Source organism: Drosophila ananassae, chromosome 2R (assembly GCF_017639315.1).
Source record: "Drosophila ananassae strain 14024-0371.13 chromosome 2R, ASM1763931v2, whole genome shotgun sequence".
Lineage (NCBI taxonomy): Eukaryota > Metazoa > Arthropoda > Insecta > Diptera > Drosophilidae > Drosophila > Drosophila ananassae.
In genome coordinates this window covers 22,558,212-22,582,177 of record NC_057928.1, presented here as the reverse complement: position 1 = coordinate 22,582,177, position 23,966 = coordinate 22,558,212, and the positions used below count along the sequence as shown (strand labels likewise).

Here is a 23,966-nt window from a genome sequence, read left to right as displayed (position 1 = left end):
GCAAAGATATAGCCACATATAGTTTCCAGATTTTGATGCAGATTGATGGGGAATCAATCTACAAATCGATTAAGGTATTCCGCTTAAGGATCGGATGATTATTGGCAGAGATATAGCCTTCGCTGGGGGCCATATGCACTTCCATGCACTTTTCTTGATTTTCGAAGGGAGGGTCCCCTCCAGAAAATTTGATGAAAAATCTAAAAAATATTTTGTTTCCAGATTTTGATGCAGATTGATGGAGAATCGATCTACAAATCGTTTAAGGTATTCCGCTTAAGGATCGGATGAGAATTGGCAAAGATATAGCCATCGCGGGGGCCTTATAGTGGCTCCATGCACTTTTCTTGTTTTTCGAAGGGGACCCTCCAGAAAATTTGAAGAAAAATCTAAAAAATATTTTGTTTCCAGATTTTGATGCAGATTGATGGGGAATCAATCTACAAATCGATTAAGGTATTCCGCTTAAGGATCGGATGATTATTGGCAGAGATATAGCCTTCGCTGGGGGCCATATGCACTTCCATGCACTTTTCTTGATTTTCGAAGGGAGGGTCCCCTCCAGAAAATTTGATGAAAAATCTAAAAAATATTTTGTTTCCAGATTTTGATGCAGATTGATGGAGAATCGATCTACAAATCGTTTAAGGTATTCCGCTTAAGGATCGGATGAGAATTGGCAAAGATATAGCCATCGCGGGGGCCTTATAGTGGCTCCATGCACTTTTCTTGTTTTTCGAAGGGGACCCTCCAGAAAATTTGATGAAAAATCTAAAAAATATTTTGTTTCCAGATTATGATGCAGATTGATGGAGAATAGATCTACAAATCGTTTAAGGTATTCGGCTCAAGTATCGGATTATTATTGGTAAAAACATAGCTTGCGCGGTGGATCAAGCTGAGCTTCCTATGGATTCCTTAATCTTTTCAAAGAAATCCCACCAGAATGTGTGATATGAAATTCTGAAAAGTATTTTCAATTATGGCTAAGTCAACATACCATACATCACATAGGAAATTCAATTAATAAGTAAAAAGAAAAAAGGGACGCTGACTAATTATACCCAAAAGATAGATCGAAAAAGATATAAGGGGACAATCAACCCAATTCCGGGCCTTTCAAAAACCCATTTATCACACTTTAAGCGGTTCGCTGCTTGTAATTCGCTGGCCAAGCTGCGCAATTAAAGATCACCCGATATAAAAGAGGAGGCACATGGAATATATACAATTCCGTATTTTTCCAAGACTCATTGAGCTGCGAAATTAGCAAGGATAATGGCAGCGGTGACAACACACGATGAACCAGGCAATCTCATCGTCCTGGGGTCGTGCCAAAAGTCTCAAAACTGAATTTCAGCTGCGCAGGATTGCTTCCGTTTTTACGAGGGGATGATTTCCACCAAATGGACAATCTGGTTCAGGTATTCCTCGAACCGGAAATCGGATCATTCAGGTCCCTGATTGTCCCTGGCTCGACAACAGAATCTGAGTGTATCCCTCCATTCATTTCTGTTGCATCTTTTATGTGAGACTTTCTGCTGTGTGTTTTTTGATTGATCACCATCACCCAATTAGTGTAAATGCGATTATGTATATGAGCGTGTGAGGGTATCATCTATTCTGAATATGTCTGAGGAAAATATGTATGCACTAAACAAAAATGGAAACATTATAATATGTAAGTAGTAAGACAATTATCTTTAGTGATTTTTAAGGTGTAGATAGTTATGGCTTAACTTTTCTTATAGTTTTGATAATATTTGTATTTGCTCTTATAGAAATTTCTCTCTGTGTACTTACCTCCCTAAATAGCTACATTATTAGTGCACAAATTACTTTTCACTGCCACTGTCAGTCCCTCATCAAATCGTGGCAAAACACTCGGCTTGACTGCGGAGTACAAAGGGATTTTGTGCCAAATTAATTTTTCCCAATTGACTTTCGGGCCGGACAAAAAGTCAACCAGGGGGTTGATCTTGAACGGCCCTACCCTATCATTAACCGATCATATTTAGGGTAAGCTAAGCACATAATTAGGGGTTGTTTCCGATTTCAAGTTCTTGTTGTCATTTTGGTAATTGAAACGAGGCGACTTTTTGATTTTGTGTGAAATTGTGGATCTCCAAAACGATCCTCGATACATTTATAATACATAGTCACGGGGAAGTGCGTCTCATTAACGCGGCCACAGTCAAATCGATTCGATAAAACTTGGGACAACATGGCGCCCCCTTTTGGCATTTGCATTTAAATTGTAATTAATATTGGCTGCTCCCGCAACATGGAGACGGAAATGAAAATGAAGACTCAACGCTAATGTGTAAGCTCTAATTAAATCCCCAACCATACCTCGACTTAGATTTCATACATGTGTGAGGGGTGAAAGTAATTAGCGAAATCCCCTCTCTTTCGTCGTAATCTGCAAAACGAAAATCATAAAAATATGCTTCTATGGCAAGAGACAGAGCAAGTTATTATTATTACAGTAGCCAAAGGAAAGGAGCACCTAAAAACATTTAACCAAATTAGCTGGAAATGCAAATGTAAAAATGACGACAACGATTCTACCAGTTATATTTTACAACCCTCTTAAGGGGATATACACATATGGGTATGTGTGTGTGGGTAATCCACACGTACGCACACAGAGACAAAACCATCTTGAGAAATAATTAAGATGTATGTAAATGGAGAAAATGCTAAAATTGTTAAAAGCATAATATTTCTTCAGAGGAGCTAACTCAACTCCCGAAAACCCAAAAAGCCCCAGCCCGCACCCCAAAAACTTCAACCCCAACCCCTAAATGACATCGCACATGTGTTGAAATTTTTTGTTCCACCCAAGTTATAGCTTTGTTTGTCTGTGTCCGTGTGTGCGACGCCATATTCTAATTCAATTATCACTTGGCCGCTCTGCGGGACATACAGTAAGAACTCTTAGAAGCGGACTGTCATGGTCTACTCTTATTTTAGCCAAGATCATAAGTTCCTCAAAGAATATCCTAAAATTCTTAATTAAAAACTTATCTACATTTGATGCGAATTATTTTTATTAATTTTAAAGAAAGTCTTCTAAAGAAAGCCTAACCAAGCCTTACTGTTTCTTTCATGGACCGAGGGCTAGCAAAGCGAGAAGATTTTCCCGGCTGACACTAAAAGCTTTGTCAACTCGCCGGTTTTGGCCACGGCAACTCTGTGGTAATGCACGGGTACGTCACTTTGAGCCGGGCCCTGATATATGGTCCTACTTAGATCTGTGTGCCAAAGCTGCGTAATTTAGTAGTGGAGTGTGACAAACACGCTACTGATTATAAATCAAGTATATTGGCCTGAAAAGTGTTTCACAAGAAGGTGATTAATAGATAGAACTAAGATAAATAAAAGTATTTTACAAAAAGAGTTCAAAAATCCCTTCTAGTCATACTTGAAATGACAAGCAAAATCAATTAGCTAATGAAGCAATCGTAGTCCTTAATTATCCTTTACTCCGGCAATAAATCTAATATTATTTTTACGCTTGCCAAGTGAGAACCTTTGGCAAAAATCAAACAAAACCAGACCGCAAATGTCTAAAGTTTTCGTTAGCCAAAAAATATGCCAAAATAACCGCAACCATAAATTTCAACTTGGCCAACATGCGTCCATTTCTCAGTTAGTATTTGCAAGGGAAAAGAAAACGTAACCGCAATGTAAACAAATTAACTAAATCAGTTTCTAATTGCAATTAGTGCTAGGACCAAAGAGTTCATGAGAAGAACTGGAAAGTTTAAAATAGGATTGAGTTGTTTGTTTTCTTGTGGTCTGAAGGCTGAAGGAAACTTTTCCAGTGTTTAGGTGGCCAGAAAGGTAAATACATAAATAAATGCAAGAGTTGAGCCAGAGTTCATGATAATGGAAGAAAAATATGGTCGTATTTACAACATTTTTAAAATGTATTTTGCCAAAAGGAGCCATTTTCGAGCTCCTACTTTTGCAATTAATTTTTGGGTCTGGCCATAAGCCATTTTAATGGCCCTCACATAAGGCGGAAATATGGCCAGTCAAAGTCAAAGTCAAATACGGCTCGATATTAACCATTATGGCCGGATGGCAATGTTTAATTTTCTGATTACACACATGTGCTGGCGGTGGCCAAAAACGGGGACAAAACAGGAAATTGCAACGCACACACAAAATTTCTAATTCTAATTACGAACAATAAACGAAGACTGGCTGAAAAGCCTTATAAATGGCTTCACTTCATAATCCATTCGACCCCATAGCCCCCCACCCCGTATGAGGCCATTTACGAAAAGAATTAATATTCAGATTTATGGATTAATAACATTGCCAACGGTTCTGGGCCTTGGGGGTCAACTTGTGTTTATCGTTTAATTAGGAACCACGACCATATCAAGATTTCCAGCCACATGTGACCACTCTCTGGCATCGCCACTCAAAACTTGCATAATTAATATGTCCATGAAGCGGGATCTGGGATATTTTGGGAGAGTGTGACTAAGTAATAGCCTCGTAACACTGCTCCATATATTAATAAAACAATTTAGTTTTATTGGACTACCGGAATTTAGCAGCAGTTGCTGGTTGTAAATCATGAGATGGCGAATGTCTGGAATTGGAATTATTATTTTAATGGGGATAAGTGTTAATAGCAATAGGAGATTTTGTCATAAGAAAGTTAAGCCTTTCTTAGTGATGGTTTGTAAGTTTATACATTTTATAAAACGCTTCTATGAGCTCCCAAAATCAAAAAAAAAATTTTATAAAAATTTTATGACACACTCCACGATCTATATATTCCTTTGGCAATCAGCGCATATGTCATAAATCAATTGGCTGGGGAAAAAAAATGGGGAAAGACGGCGGGCGGCTCTCGTAAGTTACACAGGAATTTGGCAAGCCCAGCGGCGTCAATAAATAAACAAAAAGAGGCGTATAAGGTATGGCTAGGGAAGTACGGTCTCCAAGGACAAAACTATCCGCTAGAAATCCAACCAATCCACTTGCCTCTCAAACATTTATTTATGGGCTAGCGAGCCGGAGGAAATTTACATTTTCCACAGGCTGGGCAAATGACCCACGGTGGTGGTGCCTCTCCTCTCTCTCCCTAGTGGAGGAAGTGGACCTAGGGAAAATGGGAAATGGAAAAGTGGTGCCCCGAGTTGAGTGGTTCAGTGGGAACGCAATCAAACGCCGTCTATCGGGATACAGGATTCCACTTTTTGTGCTTTTCCGCTTTTTGGCAATTTTCATACACATGCGAGTGGCGCTATAGCGACGCGTTTCGCCATTTCGGGCCAACATATATCATTGTCTGGCCAGCCAGCAATCCAGCCAGCTATGGAAGGCCCCCCTATGGTCCCCCGTGTAGAACTATACACAAAAAAAATTCTGGAATACCAAAAACTGACTCGAGGCGAGTCGAATTCAACCTGCCGCCATTTTCTGATTTATGATGCTATTTAGATTTCACGTGATTCGTTTTCAATGCGCGCCACTCTCGTCCACTGGCAAAGATAGAGGAAAAAAAAGAAATCGCGACCAATAAATCCCGCGAGGGCAACAGAACCAAAACTGGTAACTGAAAAAAAAAGCATAAAAAACTGAAACTAGAAATGAATCTGAATGCTAAAAATTACAACACACAGCTGCGTGAGCATAAATCTCCCACACCCAACAGTTTTAGAAATTCAAAATAAAAAAAGAGATGTCTTTGAACCCATTCAAAATTCAATTCGTTGCAAATTCAATTTCTTCGTTTAGGCTTATCAACTATTAAAAGCAAACGGGCAACATGTTTAGCATGAAATTGGCGGAAATCAGGGAGCAACGTGCTCCTCCCTCCCCTTCAATTATGAGTTTGGCATTTCGATTTGCATACAATCGTCGGGCATGAATAATTGGGGGAATCTCCCGACCCGAACAATTTGCTCATCAAGTTCATGAGCCTGCCCGATTGACTTTGAATATTAGCTAAATTGTGTGAGGGGGGGCAGAGAAGCAGGGGGATATATCGAAGGGGGTCCAGGGAGGGGCGCAGTATGGCGGCAGCTGTAATTGACATGCAAACGCATTTCCGGGCCTCTGATTTGATTTCCATGTTGTTGTTACGCATATGATTATTGCTCCGTGAGGGTCCCGCTCATGTAATTCATTTGATTAATTATAGTCCACCATCAGTTATTGCTCCCTGGTTGGAGGTTGAAGGTTGGAGTGTTTGTGTGTGTGTATGTTAATACAAATTAATTAATCTTCGCAATATTGCAGCGAGACTGAGATTGATTGCAGTCGCGAAATGGCAACATTTTGGCTAAGTTGCTTCTGAAACGGAAGCGGTTTCTTTAAGCTAAAATAGGGTTAGTCCATTTCATTTTCAGTTCATAATCCCCCACACTGATGATTTTAAAATAAAGCCCTAAAAAACACATCGTATATTGTTTGCAAACATAAAAAAATCTCGACACGTGTTTAGTTAATACCTTAAGATGGAAAACATATCCCAACAGCCCAAATCGAAACCTAACACACCCCCGGAACAGAGCCCTAAAACTTTCCCTAATGGCCCTCTGGCAGTCAAAACAAAATCCCACGATTGTAAATTCTTTAAAATTGTTATCTCATCGCTTAGGTTTTGTAATTTTTTGGCGCATAATTTACATGAGCATTAACCGAGTGACGGGAAAGGCAAGGAAAAGAACCTTAGCCCATTCACATGAATGATGAGGCGACGGCACGCGGCAAACCGCAAAAGCACCGCCCCCTCAGTACCGCCCTCTCCTCCTCCAACCCTCGGGTGGCAACTATTAAACGCTTAATGGCAATTTCATTGTACATCATATCTGATATCGGATATTTACAAGCCGAAAGCCGATGTCGGCGGACAGTCCCAAGGCCACATGTTTGCCGTGATTACAAGAGAGTTGACACGCCGCCTGGTCGGTGTGGACACGTGATCCGGTCACGTGTCACCAATTCGCTTGCAGGCCACAGCCAAAAATGGTCAAGGGAAATAGCAGACTTGGTATACTCTTTAAACGAGAGGATATTTGTATTTTTCTTAAATGAAATGATGAAAATTTAATAATGTTTCATGTTTTCAAAAATTATAGCATACATTTCAGGGCAAAGTGAATGGGACTAACCATTTCGCGAATAGTATCCACCATAATATTAATTAAAAAATCTATTTGATACTTATAGTATATAAGGCATCTATAAGTCGTTGCACTTAATATTTTTTCACTTTGTTTTCATTTCGTAATATAATCAAATTATGAAAATTATACGAGACCTTCAGTAAGTCAAGTTGGCAACAATTTTGACTGATTGTTTTCGCACGACCCCCCCTGAGACTGCCAACCCTGGAAAGCCTGCTGTGATTCACTTGAGACACCAACCCCTTTTGTGGGCAAAAGAGAGAGGTGTGGCGGTTAAATGGGGGTACGGTGGCAGGCAAACAAATTATATTTAAAATCCCTGTCCCAGTGGGTTGCATTGGCCCAGTGGGTGCTTTTGGGTTTACGTTTCAACGCGCAACCACTCAAGCACTCAACCTGCCACGGACCGGGCTGAAATACGGCTCCAATTGGTTATCCGTTTGGTGCCCGGCCTTTCCCCGGAGTCATCATCATCATCTCCAATGGGCTCGGATTGTGGACCGCCCGCAGGGCTTTGCTTATTACTTTCGAGCTGCTCTTAAACTCGACTACAGTCTTTTGGGGTTAAGCTAAGTTTTTTCTCCCCTTCTCCATCAAATGACACATCACGAACTTTTTTAATTTGTTTATGATAATTTACGGATTATGTAATAGGCACTGACACGATTGCCAGTCATTTATTATGAAATGTTCCTAAGGAGAATAACAAATGGTTTAATAAATAATATTAATGAAATGGATGTACAATGTTCATTGTAAAGTGTTCATATTAATGGATTTAATGGATACGATTTCAAGGAGTGTTTTATAAATTGAAACACTTTATTCTCCTACCAAATTTTTAAAATCAAATCAAATTCGATTCCTTGGGGGAGAAATCTAATGACATTATTTGCCAATAAGACTAAAGGTCGGCAATCCCAAAAAGGTACAGGAAATTCGAACTAAAATCAATCGTAAAATAGTAATAAATATTTATACCTAGGCTATTGTTGGTGCAACACATGTAAAGATTATAAAAATGAATTTTTATTGTTGACCGAAGAACATCAGCAGTCCCATCTCTTCCTGCTACCCTCTTGGTAAAATTTTAAAATCAAAAATTGACGATTATGCAAAAATGCGAAACATCCTTGTAGTCCTGGGGACAGCTAACAAGCAAGCACACATGACTACGCCCCTGAGTATGACATTTGTTTTATGCCCCGATCAGGTTGCGGCAGCATAAAAACCGCAAAAGAAATCCACAACAGACGGCAACCTTAACACAAACCTCAACCTGAATTGGGCCTAAAACAACACATGAGCGAAGTGAAACTGCCACGCGATAAAAGTTAAATATGCAAAGATGGAAATCTATAATTTTTTATTGGCCCAAATCCTCTGCAATGGCGCGACTTTATGCCGGGTCTGGCTAATTCGCCCTTTTGGCCCAATTTGTTGCGGTTCTTTCGCCGACGTTAAAGAGATTTTGGCGCAATTTTTACGATTCGCGATTTGCACGAATTATACTGATGTACTTACGTACATTGTTTTTATAGTTTTACAATATGGCGACCCGATTGTGGTATCAAAATTACATTTTCTCTTGTTACGAATTCAATTAAGGGTTTATTTTCAGGACTCGCGAATTTTTCATGGTTTTTATAAAGTGGAAAAATGAAGTCATACCTTAAAACTTTTATACTTTTCAGCAGCAATCTTTGGACTCTTTGAGGGAAAATTATAACGCCATGATCTATATAAAATCCATTCTTTATTTGATGTTATCCTAGACAGTTTGGAGTCCTCAGCAACACTTTGGACGACAGCACGAGCGAGGGCCACAGGCGCACGCACAGCAGCAGGCACGACCGGTATTCGGGGCCAACCAGGAGAACCAGGCCGGATCCAGCATGGACTCACACCATGGGCCACAGCAAGTTTCGGGGAATAACCCACAGCAGGGTGTACAGCATCCAGAGCAGCCACTCGAGCATGGATTGCAGCATGGTCGACCGCAGCAGCTTCCGCAGAATCTAGGTGGGCAACGGGGCTTGCGACAGGTGCCTCTCATGCACATGGTCCAAAGGGCCAAGAGGATGCTACTAGTTGATCCCTACTAGTTGGTACAGAACGTCTTACACAAAGGACAAGGTGCTAATTTCCCGAAGAAGCTGCCTACTTTGTTTTCGTATGACCAAGTCTAAGGAGCACCAAAGACAGGACATTTTTGTTGCTAATATTTTGAAAATAATTGTCACTTACGCTAGACATATGAATTAAAATAGAAAGCCTCGTCGGATTTTCTAACGTTGGACAATTTTGACAATGAAAAAATAATCACAGGTTGCTAAATAATGAAAATAATAAAATATTCCTGTATAAAATGTTGGCATAATGTTTAAACTGTAAAGTTTTCTAATCCTTTCCTGATTTCATATTTTCTTCGCTCAAAGAGATACCAACCCCGCCCAATTGAAGACCACTTAACTTAATGGTAGAACACATAAATGAAATCATAAATAAAGTCGCTGCTTTGATTTACTTGCGTTGACAACAGCACAACATTAAATTAAGTGCACTAAACCAAGAAAAAAGCGGCAACGGACCAGGATAACCCCATGGCATCTTCTCCCCGGGACTCAACGAAGCGTGAACCATTTGGGGATGGGTAAGTGGAAATTGCGCATTAGCCTCGCCTGCCAGTGGATGCAACCAAAGCGAAATGGCACAGATACTACACACCGACACAAAGACGACAGGAAACGGGGCAAACAGGCCATCGATTCCAGAAATCGAAGATAGCACTGATTTTCGGAGGAAATCAAATAGAACATCTAATGAATCCTCGAGGTAATTAGAGCACCGTTTTGCTGGAAATCAAAGATATCACTATGTTTCTTTATACTTTACAGACATTACCTTAAAGAGATAACAATCTTAAATGAAATGTAAGTCCCCTCTGGAGTTGGGACATTAAATTGGCATTCAGTGCGATCCATAAATGTAGGCAATTAAAATCTTATTTTCGCTTATTACGTTTTCCAGCCACACCCCCGCATTTCACAGGTGTGTGCCACTCCCACTCCCAGCACTCCGCCAATAAACACGTCTAAAAATTTTAGCCCAAGAATTTGTCGCCTTGCCCTGGCCACCTGTTCCCAAACAAAAAAAAAAAATTATTTTTTTCTTGCTTTTCCATTTTGGGTAATTGAATCATTTTAGCGCCATTTATTTTGTTCAGGATTGCAGAGGTTGTTGCAAATAGGAGTGAGCAGAGGTCCTTTGAAAGCGTGACATTTGTAAAACAATTTCTATTTTGAAAATGAAACAACGCGGGATCTGCGCGAGTGGAAGGAACATAAATAATAATGCGTTAAATTTATGCGTTGATTAATGTTGAGCAGTCAATCTCGCTCAGACCCAGACCCAGACCCAGACCAGGGGGCTTATAGCACCCTCTAGACTTGGCTCTCAGGTGTGACCAGTTGGAAGGTGTGGAAAGAAAATCTTCAGTTCATATGAATACTCGATTGGGTGGGTCAAATCCTTGAAAAATATTCGGAAAACTTTTGAATTGAAAATCTGAGTTAAGCGATTTGTTTATTTTTATAAGCCTTGTTTCCGTCTTTTTTGGATGGATTATAATAATAATATCATAAGCTCAAAAAAAATAATAAAATATGACTAAAATCTTTTCAGAACATTGTCTTATTTAATAAACCTCTCAATTAACCACAACTACTTTTTGGAATCCCAAATACCCCCCATAGTTACCATTAAGATAGTTCTCTTCAACCAAAATCCATCTAATTAATTGAAAGTGATGCACTCCCTCTCCCTCCCCTGGATGGCACTCCCCCAGTATCCTTGGTGCAAAATACTTTCGCATTTAGCGGAACGTTTATTTCATTATTACGCCTAGGGTAACCCGGAAGGGAAGCCCGGACGCACAAACCGAAACGGAAAAGTCAAATTGAAAAAGTCAAAAAGTTACCATTTCCCCCTCGATAAAGCGAAGGACAACCGGAGGGTGGGCGAAACACCACCCCAAAAATCATCGCCGGGGTGGGACATCGCATCATCGGCGAACTAAAAACCGGAACGGAAGCAGCAAACGAGCCACAAGAAGGATATCCGGTCGCAACCACCAAAACCGTAGACAAAAGGCTGACACTTGTGTCCTCCGCCCGAAACAGCCCCCACCTCCTGTACGGATACTCCCTTCCTTCCCCCCTGCCTCGTCGATCCTCAAATCACATGCATAAGGTTTTTAAGTTTTGTGCTTTGTCATACAAGTGCGTGGAGGACGATCTGCAGATACAGTTGTAAAGATATGGTAACAGGCGCGTAATGTGACAGCACTGCTCGGCAATGGGCACGAATCTGGTCCGGAATGGGACGGCCTAGAAGGATGTGGATGTGGATGTGGGTGTGGCACGGGTATGACACGATGGTACACATGTTTGGGCGTTCCAGACGGAATCGGTTGTGGAATGGATGATGTGGGGGTTCTAGAGAGGGTCGATTTAAAGAATTTTTTGGGGGATAGAGTTTAAAAATTATATATAAACTTTTAAACGATTTATTATAGATTTTTAAGATTCCAATAAATAAAATTACTTTAAGGTCTAGAAAGGTTTCTGTATAGGCACTAATATGTACTAATATCCAACCATGAAGAACTTCTCTTTCCACCCACTCTCAGCCTCAGCCTTTTTGACAGACAAGTTAGAACCATACCACATTGTCCCCCGTCACCTCAAATTACCTCACCTCCCACTCATATTATGTGAAACATTTTTGTTGACATTGCCGCCTTGTTTACACGAATTTTGCGCCATACCAAGCACCCATACAGACAAATGTTTAGATATCATTTTGCGTATACCTCGCACCAGAAAAAGCCATGGGGGTGCGAGGACCCATCGACTAAATGCTGGGCAAATAGTTGCCGGGGTAATTGGAACAGAGAGATACGTGGAACATTTATTTACCTTTCGATATGATATTTGCACAATGCTGGGGATTGGAAAAGCTGGCGCTGGACGAGGGCGATAGCGGTGGCGAAAAATCAGTGCTGCACTTCATTGAGACCTTGAGAAGAAATTTAATTAAGGAACAGGTGACAATGCCCAAAGAGGAAGTGGGGGCAGGAAGTGCAGATTTTCCTTCGTGGGGCATCATAAATCAAAGTTCCAAGTGGAGCCGAAATTCGAGGGGGAAGAGTGGGGGCAAGTGGTCCAAAGCGACTGCTGCAAGTGTCAGCAACATGTGGCCTGAAGCAGAAAAAATCCAGAAAAATAAAATGAAAAAATGGTATAAATAACAAAAAAAAAGCGAATCGCAGTAATCAAAAAATGTCGCGGACTGCTCATCGTCTTTTTTCACTTTTGACATGGTCAAGTTTAATTGAAAAAATAATACAACAAAATTTTCTATAAAAAAATGAAGGAAGGCAGCCAACTTTTAACCTCGGCAGCTGCTGCAGCCCAAGCTCATAATTAGAAAATCTTCCAAAGAGAACCAGAGCGAAGAGAGAGTGAAATTAATTTATTCTTATAATTTTTTTTTGTATACTTTTAATTGAAATTTTTTTTTATTTTTTCCTCCTCCCTGTTGCCATGCCTTAAGCATTGCAGATAATTTTAATAACCTGCCCTACACACAGGAAGCGGCAGGATGGCCAAAGGATGCGACGGTAATTGCCGTGGCCAAATCGCATGATAAGCAAATGTGGAAGGCACGGACAAGGTGAACCCCCGTTCCACCCAAAAGGGTTACTTTTCTGGGTCTTTTATTAACAAATTTCACTTTATTTACGCCGCACGTTATGCTATAATTAATAATCAGGCTGCATGGGTACTAAAACTCCTGCAAGGGCAGTTGATTAAATTTGACACAGTTCACGGGACGTTTGCCGGGATATGAGTGGTGCATTTTTGGGTTAAATATCGGTTGAAAAGGGTTAAACATTGTGGGTGACTTTTGTTGACATTTATGGCGGGCATAAAGTTTTATTTTGGGGGTTGCGAAAACTTTCTTCGAGAATTACCTAAATTCTATACTATGATATGATACTATTGGGTTTAGCTGTATCTTAATATAAAAAAGACATCATTATATTCTTTAACTTATTACATAAAGCAAGGCTAAGAAATATCTAATTCCAAATTTAACAATTTATTTTTAAATTCTTATTTTTTCTTATTAATAAATTAATAAAAATTGTCTAAGCCACTTTCAACGATATTAATTTTAAGGAGGTGTCGCCATCTATCCCTGAAGTTCAAAAGAAAAGCTTTCCTTGAAGCTCTTGTCAAAATGTTGAAAACTTTTTTTTAAAGGATAATGAAAAGCTTATTCTGTTGGGGAAACATATAAAAATCCTTTGGATCTAACAAATGCGAGACTAATAAATATCCACTATTTATTTTTGATTAAATGCCTTTTATTAGTCATGAAATCATTTATACTACTATGTAACTAAACATGTAATTCAAAACTAATCACAAAACAAACTTTATTTCATAGTTAATGAGTATTTAGGAATCTTTATTTTCGTATTTCTCCATAACATCCCGGGCCAATTTCAACTCCGCCAGCAGAGCTCTCATTTGGACCCGATCGAAAGTGAGAACATGCGTGGTATCCTGTGGAAGGCCATCAACCAGTTCTTGCGAGATTTTGAATTCCAAGGTGGCACAATTTGGGGGTGTTGTTTCCGGCGAGGTTATATCGCGAACGCTTTGCAGTTCGTTAACTAAGCAATAAATTAAAATAATTTATCTCCAAAAATATTCAAAGTAGTATTTAAGACCCACTGGTAAAAGCCTTATCCATTAAAGTTTGGCGTATGGAAGAGGAATGTTTCTGAAGCACTCGGCACATGGCGGCGGCATGATCCTTGGGCAGTCCTAGTTGCTGGATCTCTTCTCCGAAAATGGCTTCCGTGCAACTAAATCGAGCAGCACTGCTGAGCATATAGTGTATACAGGCCACAGCAGTTTTTCCTTCATTAGTAAGAGTTGCAGTTAGCTCTTTAATTTTGGCCTCCTAAAACAATGTTTTTCTTTAAATATATTTTTAAATGGTTAAAATTATGATGTCCTTACTTCAAAAGCTTGTCCACATATCCTGAGAGCCACCAGTTCGCTGAGCTGCTCCAAGTTTTCGATACTCAAGTTGGAAAGTGTGGATATGATCTCAGCCAACACCCAATCGGGACAGTCGCCTTCGCCACAGAAACGGAATTTCTGAAAACATGTATGTTGACGTTTTATTTATTATTTGGCAACAAATATCATAATATAGCCGCTGTTAGCTCAGCCACGTTTCTAGGACAAATATACGCCCACAGCCCAGGCAACCCATCACGTTTCTGCGTAAATTAAAGACTTGGGACTACAACCTTCTAAAAAGCTAATAAGAAAAAACTTGAAACGGAAAGGTTACGTTACTCTTTTATACCCTATTATTGTTATGTAAAAAACGAAGAAATCTTTCAGGATATTAAGCCATATTTCATGAGAAATGAGAACCATCGGATGATAATTTTATTTAGGGAACAAATACACTATCTCGTGTGCATTTTTTAGACGCTCCCCCAAAACTAATGATACCCTTTAGCTAGGACAGAAGGAACTCCCACGACAGCAACAACATTGGGCGTCAAGGAAAAGAAAAGTCGACAATATTTGCATATGATTAATTTCATACGCTTGCCTGCTAATCAGCCAGCAATTTGTACAAGTGGCGAGCACAAAAAAGGGGTTAGCTTGGTAGGTGGGTGGTGGTGTTGTGGGTGGCGCTTTTGCCGAGGACTGGCAAGCATATAAGGCAACCCCGTTTCTGGAGCTCGTCTCAGTTTCAAGTGCACGTCACGTTTATCTCTGGGCAGGATTAATAAAGTGAAAACTCCTTGGCGGCGGAAGGGAAAGTGAGTTAAGCGAGTGAAAATTTATGACACTTGTTGCCATTGTCTGGCGGAAAATAGGGAAAAGCGGTTAAGTGGAAAGAGTCTAGCGGCAAGCGGCAAGTAGCACACTGCCACGCTTATTAATACGCACTCGTATTTATTTAGCGACGTGTGTAACGGCTTAGAAAATGCGAACGACAAACGTTTTATAATTATTTTATGGACTTCAAAGTTCGGGCTGGTGGGTGGGCGTGTGCCCCAACGGATCGGGCGACTATATAAGCCACGTTGCGCGCCTTGAGCCATCGCAGTTGGCCGCGAGGATTAGCAGGCATCACCGACACCAGTTCATCCTTTGGAAAATGCAGACCTGGCCGCTTTTGATTCTGTTCCTGGCCCTCGGGCGCCACATTTACGGAGCCAGTGTGGCAGCTCCAGCTCCAGGATTGGACACCGAACTAGGGACGTGCGAAATACAGCTCTCCAAGTACCGCAGATTCATCCTACAGGCGATTCTCAGCTTCGAGGACGTGTGTGATGCGTACAATGCACGACCCGGGGGTCAGGAGGACACTGAAGGCTGGATCTTCAGGCACTATGCCCCGCCACCGACATCGCAGCGGGGCGAGATCTGGGCCTTCTTCCGGCTACTGATGGCCCAGTTCAGTGACGCGGAGTTCACCTCAATCATCCGGGACGCGGTCATCGAACGGTGTCGCATCAAATCACAGCTCCAGCGGGACGAGAAGCGCAACTCGGTGGTCCTGGGCAAGAAGCAGAGGTTCCACTCTTGGGGCGGCAAGAGGTCCTCCTCTCCGTCGGAGTCGGACTACTAGATACTGTTTTGTTTTCCACCTAAATGTATGAACAGCCAAGTCGAAATCCTCACCTAAATATCACTTAATGTCTAAATAAACTCAAAGATTGCAAAGCGAGCAGCGGCTAAAATATTTTTGGTATTATTTTCTTTTAATAACTAACCATTTTGTAGCCTGTGCGGGTGTAAAAGGAATTTTCTAATCTAAAAATGAAAAATTTGTTTATTTACTTTTGCAAATTTTTCAAGAGTGTGACCAAGAAGTTTTTCGAAAATTACACCAAACTTGTATTATTGTCTATATATTTTATCGATAATTAAAAAAAAGGGTTTTTAATCAACTACATTCATAAACTAACTATTTAACTATCTTATATTTAAAAATAACTTTTTAAAATCTAAAAATCTTGTTAAAATCTAAAATCTGAACCTTTTTGTTGCCAACCTATTGAATTCGAGGACTCAAACCACTTTCGAAAAGGTTTATGTACTTGCTAAGCAAAAGATTTTATAATTTTATCCGCCAAATTTTAAATATGATTGTGGCCGAAAACTTGTTAATAATATTTAAAATCCAAAAAATTATTCAATTTTATAAAATGCTGTATACTTAACTAAGCTTTAATTTGCTTATAAAAATTTCCCCTTGAATACGTAATTCAGCCCTTAATATTAATAAAATAATTAAACCTTATAATAAACATTCAATTTTGAAATCGAAAAATTTACTTTTGTTTATCATGGCACACTATCTTGACAATTTTCTAGCCTTATCTGGCGATCAGGAACTAAACGCCCACCAAAACACACCCCTTTGAACCATCAGGGGACCCACCTCTCCATATCAGTCACTCTATCAGAAAATAGTGCTGATCCATTCGGTTTTTGGAGTAACATTCGGGACCTTCGAGAAGCCCGAGTCCGGCTAGTATAATCCCGCACTGGAGGTGGGCACAACAAACCCATAAACCTTGTCTATAAATATAGTAATACCAACTAGACATGGGAATTGTGGGCGACGGGAGGTGGTTGGATGGGTGTGTGTCTGATTGTTTGCTTGTCCATGTGCTATTAATTATCTCATCTGTCTCGGCTATGGGCCTTTGGGCCTTTGCTACTGGACACGCTGAAAACAAATGTTAACTAATCGCAACAGCCTGCCCAGAAATCTAAATTCGAAATCGTTAAACTGACTGATAGTGTCCAATACTATAAACGCTGGGGATCCGAGATCCGAGCAACGTGAGCGATTTTTTTCCAGCCCATTTGACAGCGGCGCCAAAGCCAGACTTGAATCCTCAGATTAGGGCTCAGAAATTGCAACCCTCTGGGATTTTACTAGATGATCCCTGATAGATAGGCTAATGCCACTATCAACCGTGATTAGGTGGGCGTGGGCTCATTCGATTGGTAAACAAATCCGGAAAGTAGTAGTTGCCCAAGCGCAGCGCAAAGTTCCATCTAAAAATACCTGAGCGTATTTGGTAACAGGTCGGATTTCTATTTAAAGCCTTCAATCGACGATCTATTGACCCCTCAAGGCGGAACTGGGTCTGATCGATCAGTCGCGTTGCATCCACATATGTATCAGGTTCCCGCAGGTGAGCCCCAGATTCACGTTGAATCAAGGGACCCCAATAAAAAGTAAACTACATCAAAACAAACAGCGTATTTTAGGTATCTTATCGCAAATTTTGGAATTTTAAATACGGTTTTATAAATCAATTAATGAATATTAAAAATGTATCGATTTCAGATCAAATTAGTATCAAAAATCAGTGCAAAAATATTTAAAAAGCGGGTGGTCTGTAAGTAAATAAAAGACAAACATCAAGCCGGACTTTCTCCGCTTATGTGGCTCAGTTTAATATGCATTATTCATATTCATTATATTTATTAATTGACCTTCGCCCTTGGCACACCTCGCACCTCCCCTTTGCACCATCTTCCACAAAATTGATGAAGAAACTAGGCCATCACCGTATACTGAGCTGATAACAGACCATCCGGCTGATTAAACCTTGCCGGGGAGATTCTTGAGGAAAACCAACAAAATTTATGATGAACAGAATTTCGAATTTAGTCATTGAACTTCGCAGCGAAAAGGATGGAGCACTCGAATAGAAGAAGTGGAAGTGAGACCGCTGTATTTTTGATTAAACAAATTATTTTAGTTTGTCGCGCGACCGGCTAGCAACAACAATTTAATCTATTCCCATACATAGTACATAAAAAGCGCAAGAAAACAAATTTGTTCATAATCAACGACCGATTAGGCGGGGTAATGATCAAAATAATTAACAAAATAACAAGAAAGGAAAGCTAACTTCGGGCGGAGCCGAAGTTGATATACCCTTGCAGTTCAGTCGCAGTCCGCTAGGTGGCGCCACGCATATTATATTATTAGATATAAGAAGATCGTATATAGTCGGCCGATCCTTATGAAATTTGGCAAATCAGATTATTTTGTCCAAAATAGAATCTGTACCAAGTCCCATCTTTCTAACTTAAAAAACACCAAAGTTATGCCAATTCCGATCGTTGTATGACAGCTATAGGATATAGTCGGCCGATTCTTATGAAATTTTGTACATAAGATATTTTGGTCAAACATAACATGTGTGGAAAGTCCCAACCCTCTAACTTAAAAAACACCAAAGTTATGGCATTTCCGATCAATCAGTTATATGGCAGCTATAGGATATAGTCGACCGATCCCGGCCGTTCCGACTTATGTACTGCCTGCAACAGAAAGAAGGGTGTGTGCAAAGTTTCAACTCGATAGCTTTAAAACTGAGAGACTAGTTTGCGTAGAAACAGACAGACAGACAGACAGACAGACAGACAGACAGACGGACAGACGGACAGACGGACAGACGGACAGACGGACATGCTCATATCGACTCAGGAGGTGATCCTGATCAAGAATATATATACTTTATAGGGTCGGAGATGTCTCCTTCACTGCGTTGCACACTTTTGACCAAAATTATAATACCCTCTGCAAGGGTATAAAAATAAATGTTAGGTTAAAGACAGCGTTAAATTAAGTATACACCCACGTCAAAAATGTACTTGAAATAATCTTCAAACCAAAGCTTGAGGATAAAGGTATTCAAATTCTTATAAATAAAAGTATATTTTATTGAATACATAAATTTTATTGTCATTTTAATGGTTATGATTTACTTAATATCATTTTGGAATATAAATATTTTTTTAGGTGCTGTTACTACAACAGCCACGTACATTTTTCCCAAGCCAGTGTAGGCGCTAAAAAATTGAATATGCAATAATAAAAAAAAGGAGAGGAAAATCAACTTAGTGGAAAGTTTATTTTTGGTGGGCTTTTGATTAATTTACTGTCGACTTGATTAGTGGGCGTTTGCTGATCAGATAAGGGGTTCAATCATTATCGCAGGAAATATTTGCTTGCTTATTTTTTGCATTTGTTGCAATAGTTTTGAATACAATTCCTTTCAAGCCCTTTAAATCAAGGTTTATGTCCTACCCGTCCATATATATTCAAAAGTCACATGTTGATCCCCGTGCTGTCAAAAGGATCACCCACTTATAAAGTCTTTGTTATAGAAATCCTTTGATTGACATCAAATGCTATAAAATTTCACTTACTACTAAAATTTACAACGAAAATAATTTGTAAAAAGGGCAACCGATAAACCCATTGAACCTTTCTGATCTTTTTTTTGCGCATATAACACGCAGGTTGGGGTGGAAAATTTTCAGATGCATTTTCCTGTTGTTTATTTTGATGCTACTTCTGTTTTTGCTATTATATTACAATCATATTCGCAGTAAAGTCTGTTGTAATTTATATTTAAACATGACTCTATATAATTATACGAATATATGTATGGTGCTTTAATGATAATCAGTCTTGAATACTCTATTAAATGGTATATTTCCAAATAAATACAATAAAGATATGATTATTTTTAATTCCAATTAATTGATATTTTTATATAGAATCATATAGATATTTCCATATTATTTTTCCCCATTTTTAAACCTGTTTAGTGTATTTAAAACTTCTTTGTTTAATGGCTAACCTTGCATTCCTACTTATTTCATTATAATTTTTTTTTTTTTTCAATTATTGATAAGCCAAAAGGTGACCCAGTTGAGACCTATACAATTCGTAAATTATAAATAATTCACAAACATTCCATGGAGTTACTATCTGAAGTTTCCAATAAATATAAACATTTGCAAAGGCTTCTCAAATAAACATTTTTCTCATGGATATCGACCATTTTCCCACAAGGGAGACGTAATTCAAAACCAAGATCGGAATAAAAATAAACAAAATTTGTTTTCTCTAAAAGTTTTTCTGCAGATCTTGCTTCAAGTTCAATGACCTCTTTCTCACAGAAACTACCTACCAATAGATACTTTAAAAAACATAAAAATAATGAAAAAATCAGATTTTACTCAAGACTGCAGGCTGACCTCTCCACCAAATGGAAGGTTAATTGAATCAAAATTTGTGCCAAAATTCTAAGTGCGCATTTGTTAGATACGCGAAAATTTCTCTAGATACCGAAACTGAAAAGCCCGAAACAGATTGCGTCTGAGAAAATTCGCTTGCCACTCTGAGTCATGGGCCGGCCATGTAAATAGCAAACTAGTCTACGCGTTTCTAGTTGTATCTACAAGTGTGCGTGGCACTCACAGATACTCCGCCATATCCAGATACTGCAGCTGCATCTGTATCTGTCCGGTGCAATGCACGCATTTAACATTGAATGCAATGTTTGAGCATATATTTCTGATGTTGATTATTTCTCTCTCGCTTTTATGTTAATGTCGCATAAACCGGAACCAGGAATAAAAATTTAATAGTGGGGAAAGATGGGGGCTTTTGGGGGAAGTGATGTTTGTCGGTTTTTACGGTGATTTCTGGCCCCGAAGAAAGGCGGAATTGATGTTTTGGGGTCGTTTTTGTGGCAGCTTTGCTAACTTTTCGTGTGCCCCGAAACGGGGTTACATGAGGTTGGGAAAATATATTATATATTCGTTATTTTATACTAAACGCCAGTTATTTAATTATTTTCAATAATTACCTGGACATGAATTAAAGAATTTATTTGTTTACCATTTTTTGCGCTTTTGCAAAGCTTTGAATTTTGATAATTTGAAGTACTCATAGATAGAGTTGAAAGTGGACGTACTTGTGACAAGTACTCACGACTGTGTTTTCTTTATTATTAGTATTTAATTTTTTTGAAAGCATAACCTTGCATTTTAAATAGACTAAAAATAAATTCAAATCACGCCACATTTTTTGCATAAATTTCTTTAACTGCTTATCTGGTAGCAATCCCAAAAATTAACTCCAAATTAAGCAAAAAATATTTTATCATTTAACACATACAATAATGCAATTTGGAACCTGTCAGTTTATTTTGAGTTTTGTTTTCTTTATTTTCAATAATTGAATATAAAGCACCAGTTGTGTTAGGATAATCAAGTTTGATAATGAAAGGTGATTGTTAAAAACAAGAGTTCAAAGAAAAGTTTAAAAATGTTATAAAAAATATAATTTATGGAAGAGAATTTAGCTAAAAATATACTAACATCCAGTGTTTAATATATCAATATTGATTTGACGAAAAGTGCATACAGTGTTTCTGAAACTTTCTCCCCCCGGAGTCTACAGTAATTCTCTCCGCGTTAGTCAAGGTGTCGCCCGCTAATTACTTCATACATCAAACCGCCGCAACAGCACACAGGTATTACAAAACGCAATTGAATGGCTGGCGTACCGCTACTTGAAATTCAAATACATTAGCCACAGTAAACACTCGACTAGGCCAACCAGACTCGACTCTGTTCGATGGTCCGACAAACAGATGTCGATGAGTGGCACTGGCACTGGCACCCTTCTGTTTGTTTGGTGATTAACATGTGAATAATGAAGAGGTTTCGTCTGACTATTTTTAGGGTGTTTGGGTGTTTTGGGGAGTTCTCGATCAGTCCCGGGGGCTTATCAAAGTCGGACGCGTCTATATCAGACCTGATAATAGTACTATATAGATACTACCAAGAGCCGGGCCCGTCGGTGTCTGGCGATGTCAATGGAACTATCGCCCCCTCCGGTTATCTGAGGCAGCCGGCAAAAACGTGATCAGTTGTGGTCGGGTTCAGATTCAGATTCAGTGGCTGCTGTTTGCCTGAATGCTTTCTACTATATATGTGCACGCGTGTATATATTTGCATAATAAATCGCATAATTAAGTTTGTTTTAATGCTGATCGCCGAGTGTCGATCGAGCGACGATCAACGATCCGAAGATCGCAATAGTTGCAATGGAAAATTACGCGATCGCAATGCGGGCAAAACACGCAACAAAATCAAATCGAACTTGGGCTCTCAGATTGCCTTTGAACCCAGAGATCTAAAAGTGTAAGGGCGACCCACTACTAAGTTGACAATCCCTACCTTATTTTTAGTGCAACGTTTGGCGACTTTTCCGTTTCCGCAGCGGAAGATCCTCTTTTCACACCAAATAGTGTTTGCCAAAAAGAAATTTTTCTCATACCCCATAGACGTAAATTTTGGGGGTATATTGAATAGGGCTAACTCGTTCAAAAGTTAAATGAATATTTAGAATAACCATCTAAAACTGTGAATTATATTTTCTGAATATTTCCAAGAACCCAATCGCGTAGTCTGGTTTGAAAATCAATTCAAATGAAATATGTAGTTATGACTAAACATTTTTCCTTCGATTTAGTTCACTAATTATATTGATTTACGAGGACGCTTGGAAAAGTAAACAAAATTTTGTATAATAGTGGGCATCTTATAGTCAAAATATGTACTTATACACAGCCAGACTGTCCTGGCTTCTTTCTTTATTTCGCGATCACGCCTCGATCAGGTGCTCTAGGTCAGTTACGGCATGATGATCACTCTGCAGCGATCTGTCCACTGTCGCGTCCCAAAAATAAAACCAGTTCTATATTTATGTTTTAAGTTTATGCTGCGCAGTTTATCAGCGTCTTTCGCCCTGCTGATCTACCTCTGGCCGGGCGAGGGGGATCTTCAATTTCGTCTGCATTGATAAGGCCGAACGACGCGATCGGGTCGCGCGCCTTGTTTCTAAATTTAAATCGTCGCAAGAGGCCTGAAACTAGTCAGTGTGTATTACTAGGCAAAATTATGCTTTGGCATGTCAACAATTTGATGAGTTTCGTAGAGCTGATAACCGGCTAGCGCCGATGGCCAATAAATGTGGTGCGACTGATATAGACCGATCGGCCAATTTCATCAGCCGTTTTGCACGTTTTTTCGCGGTGGGCTGGGAGACGCGTGTGCCTCTAATGTTGACTTATTCCCCCATTATGTGGGGGGATTGTCTAGACATCAAGAGTAGTAGGTAATATTCCACAATGTGGGGAAACCTGCTAAAAAGAATTGGATGTTTTTTTTGGGCTCACGCTGGCTGCGAATGATGTTTGATGATGGAAATAAACCGACAACGAAGTGTGTTTTCTAAACATTGTTTGTTGTATTTAAAAATACTTAAAATATTTTCTTTGCTATTAAATATGTGTTATTCTGGAAGACAAAACTTGATCACGGGGGACCAAAAAATGGAAAGTCTCCCGCATAAATTGCTAAATTTTTAAATGGACCCGAACGACATCCGTTCGAAAGCAACGAACAGTAATTACAGCAGCATTCATGGGATGCATGTACATACAAAAAAAATATGGAAATCTGCACAGAAATAGACAAGGCATAGTTATGTGAAAAGTATGTGCCACAAATTCGCCGGTGGCAAGATACTGAGGCTGCAGTAATTCAGTTTCAAGTGCAACTAAAGAGAGAGAAGACGATCTAGGAAGAGAAGACTATATCTTAAAGAAAGAGATTTGACAATCTCTTCTCGGAGAGACGAAAAGGTAAAAGTAAGGAGAAGATGCTATTCCAACCCTAAGAATACATGGCCACGTACGCATACCTCAGATATAGGGTGTATCTGAAGGGGAAGAGAAGATACTGATATCTTAAAAATATATATTTTATATTATCTTTTTAGCTACTGTTTGCTGTAGCTTGT

The 23,966-nt window shown here is 39.4% G+C and overlaps 2 protein-coding genes across 2 annotated transcripts; one reads left to right on the top strand and one right to left on the bottom strand.

Moving 5' to 3' along the window:
* Positions 1-13,640: 13,640 nt before the first annotated feature.
* Positions 13,641-16,158, bottom strand: LOC6507238 (COMM domain-containing protein 4). Its single transcript, XM_001956376.4, has 4 exons — positions 16,042-16,158; positions 14,258-14,398; positions 13,967-14,198; positions 13,641-13,905 (listed from the first exon to the last, which is right to left on the bottom strand). The coding sequence occupies exons 1-4, from the start codon at positions 16,042-16,044 to the stop codon at positions 13,688-13,690; spliced, it is 594 nt and encodes a 197-aa protein (XP_001956412.2). The 5' UTR covers positions 16,045-16,158; the 3' UTR covers positions 13,641-13,687.
* Positions 15,045-15,995, top strand: LOC6507820 (leucokinin). The gene has a single exon (XM_001956377.4). It carries the CDS (start codon positions 15,423-15,425, stop codon positions 15,894-15,896), a length of 474 nt encoding a protein of 157 aa, XP_001956413.1. The 5' UTR covers positions 15,045-15,422; the 3' UTR covers positions 15,897-15,995.
* Positions 16,159-23,966: the final 7,808 nt, after the last annotated feature.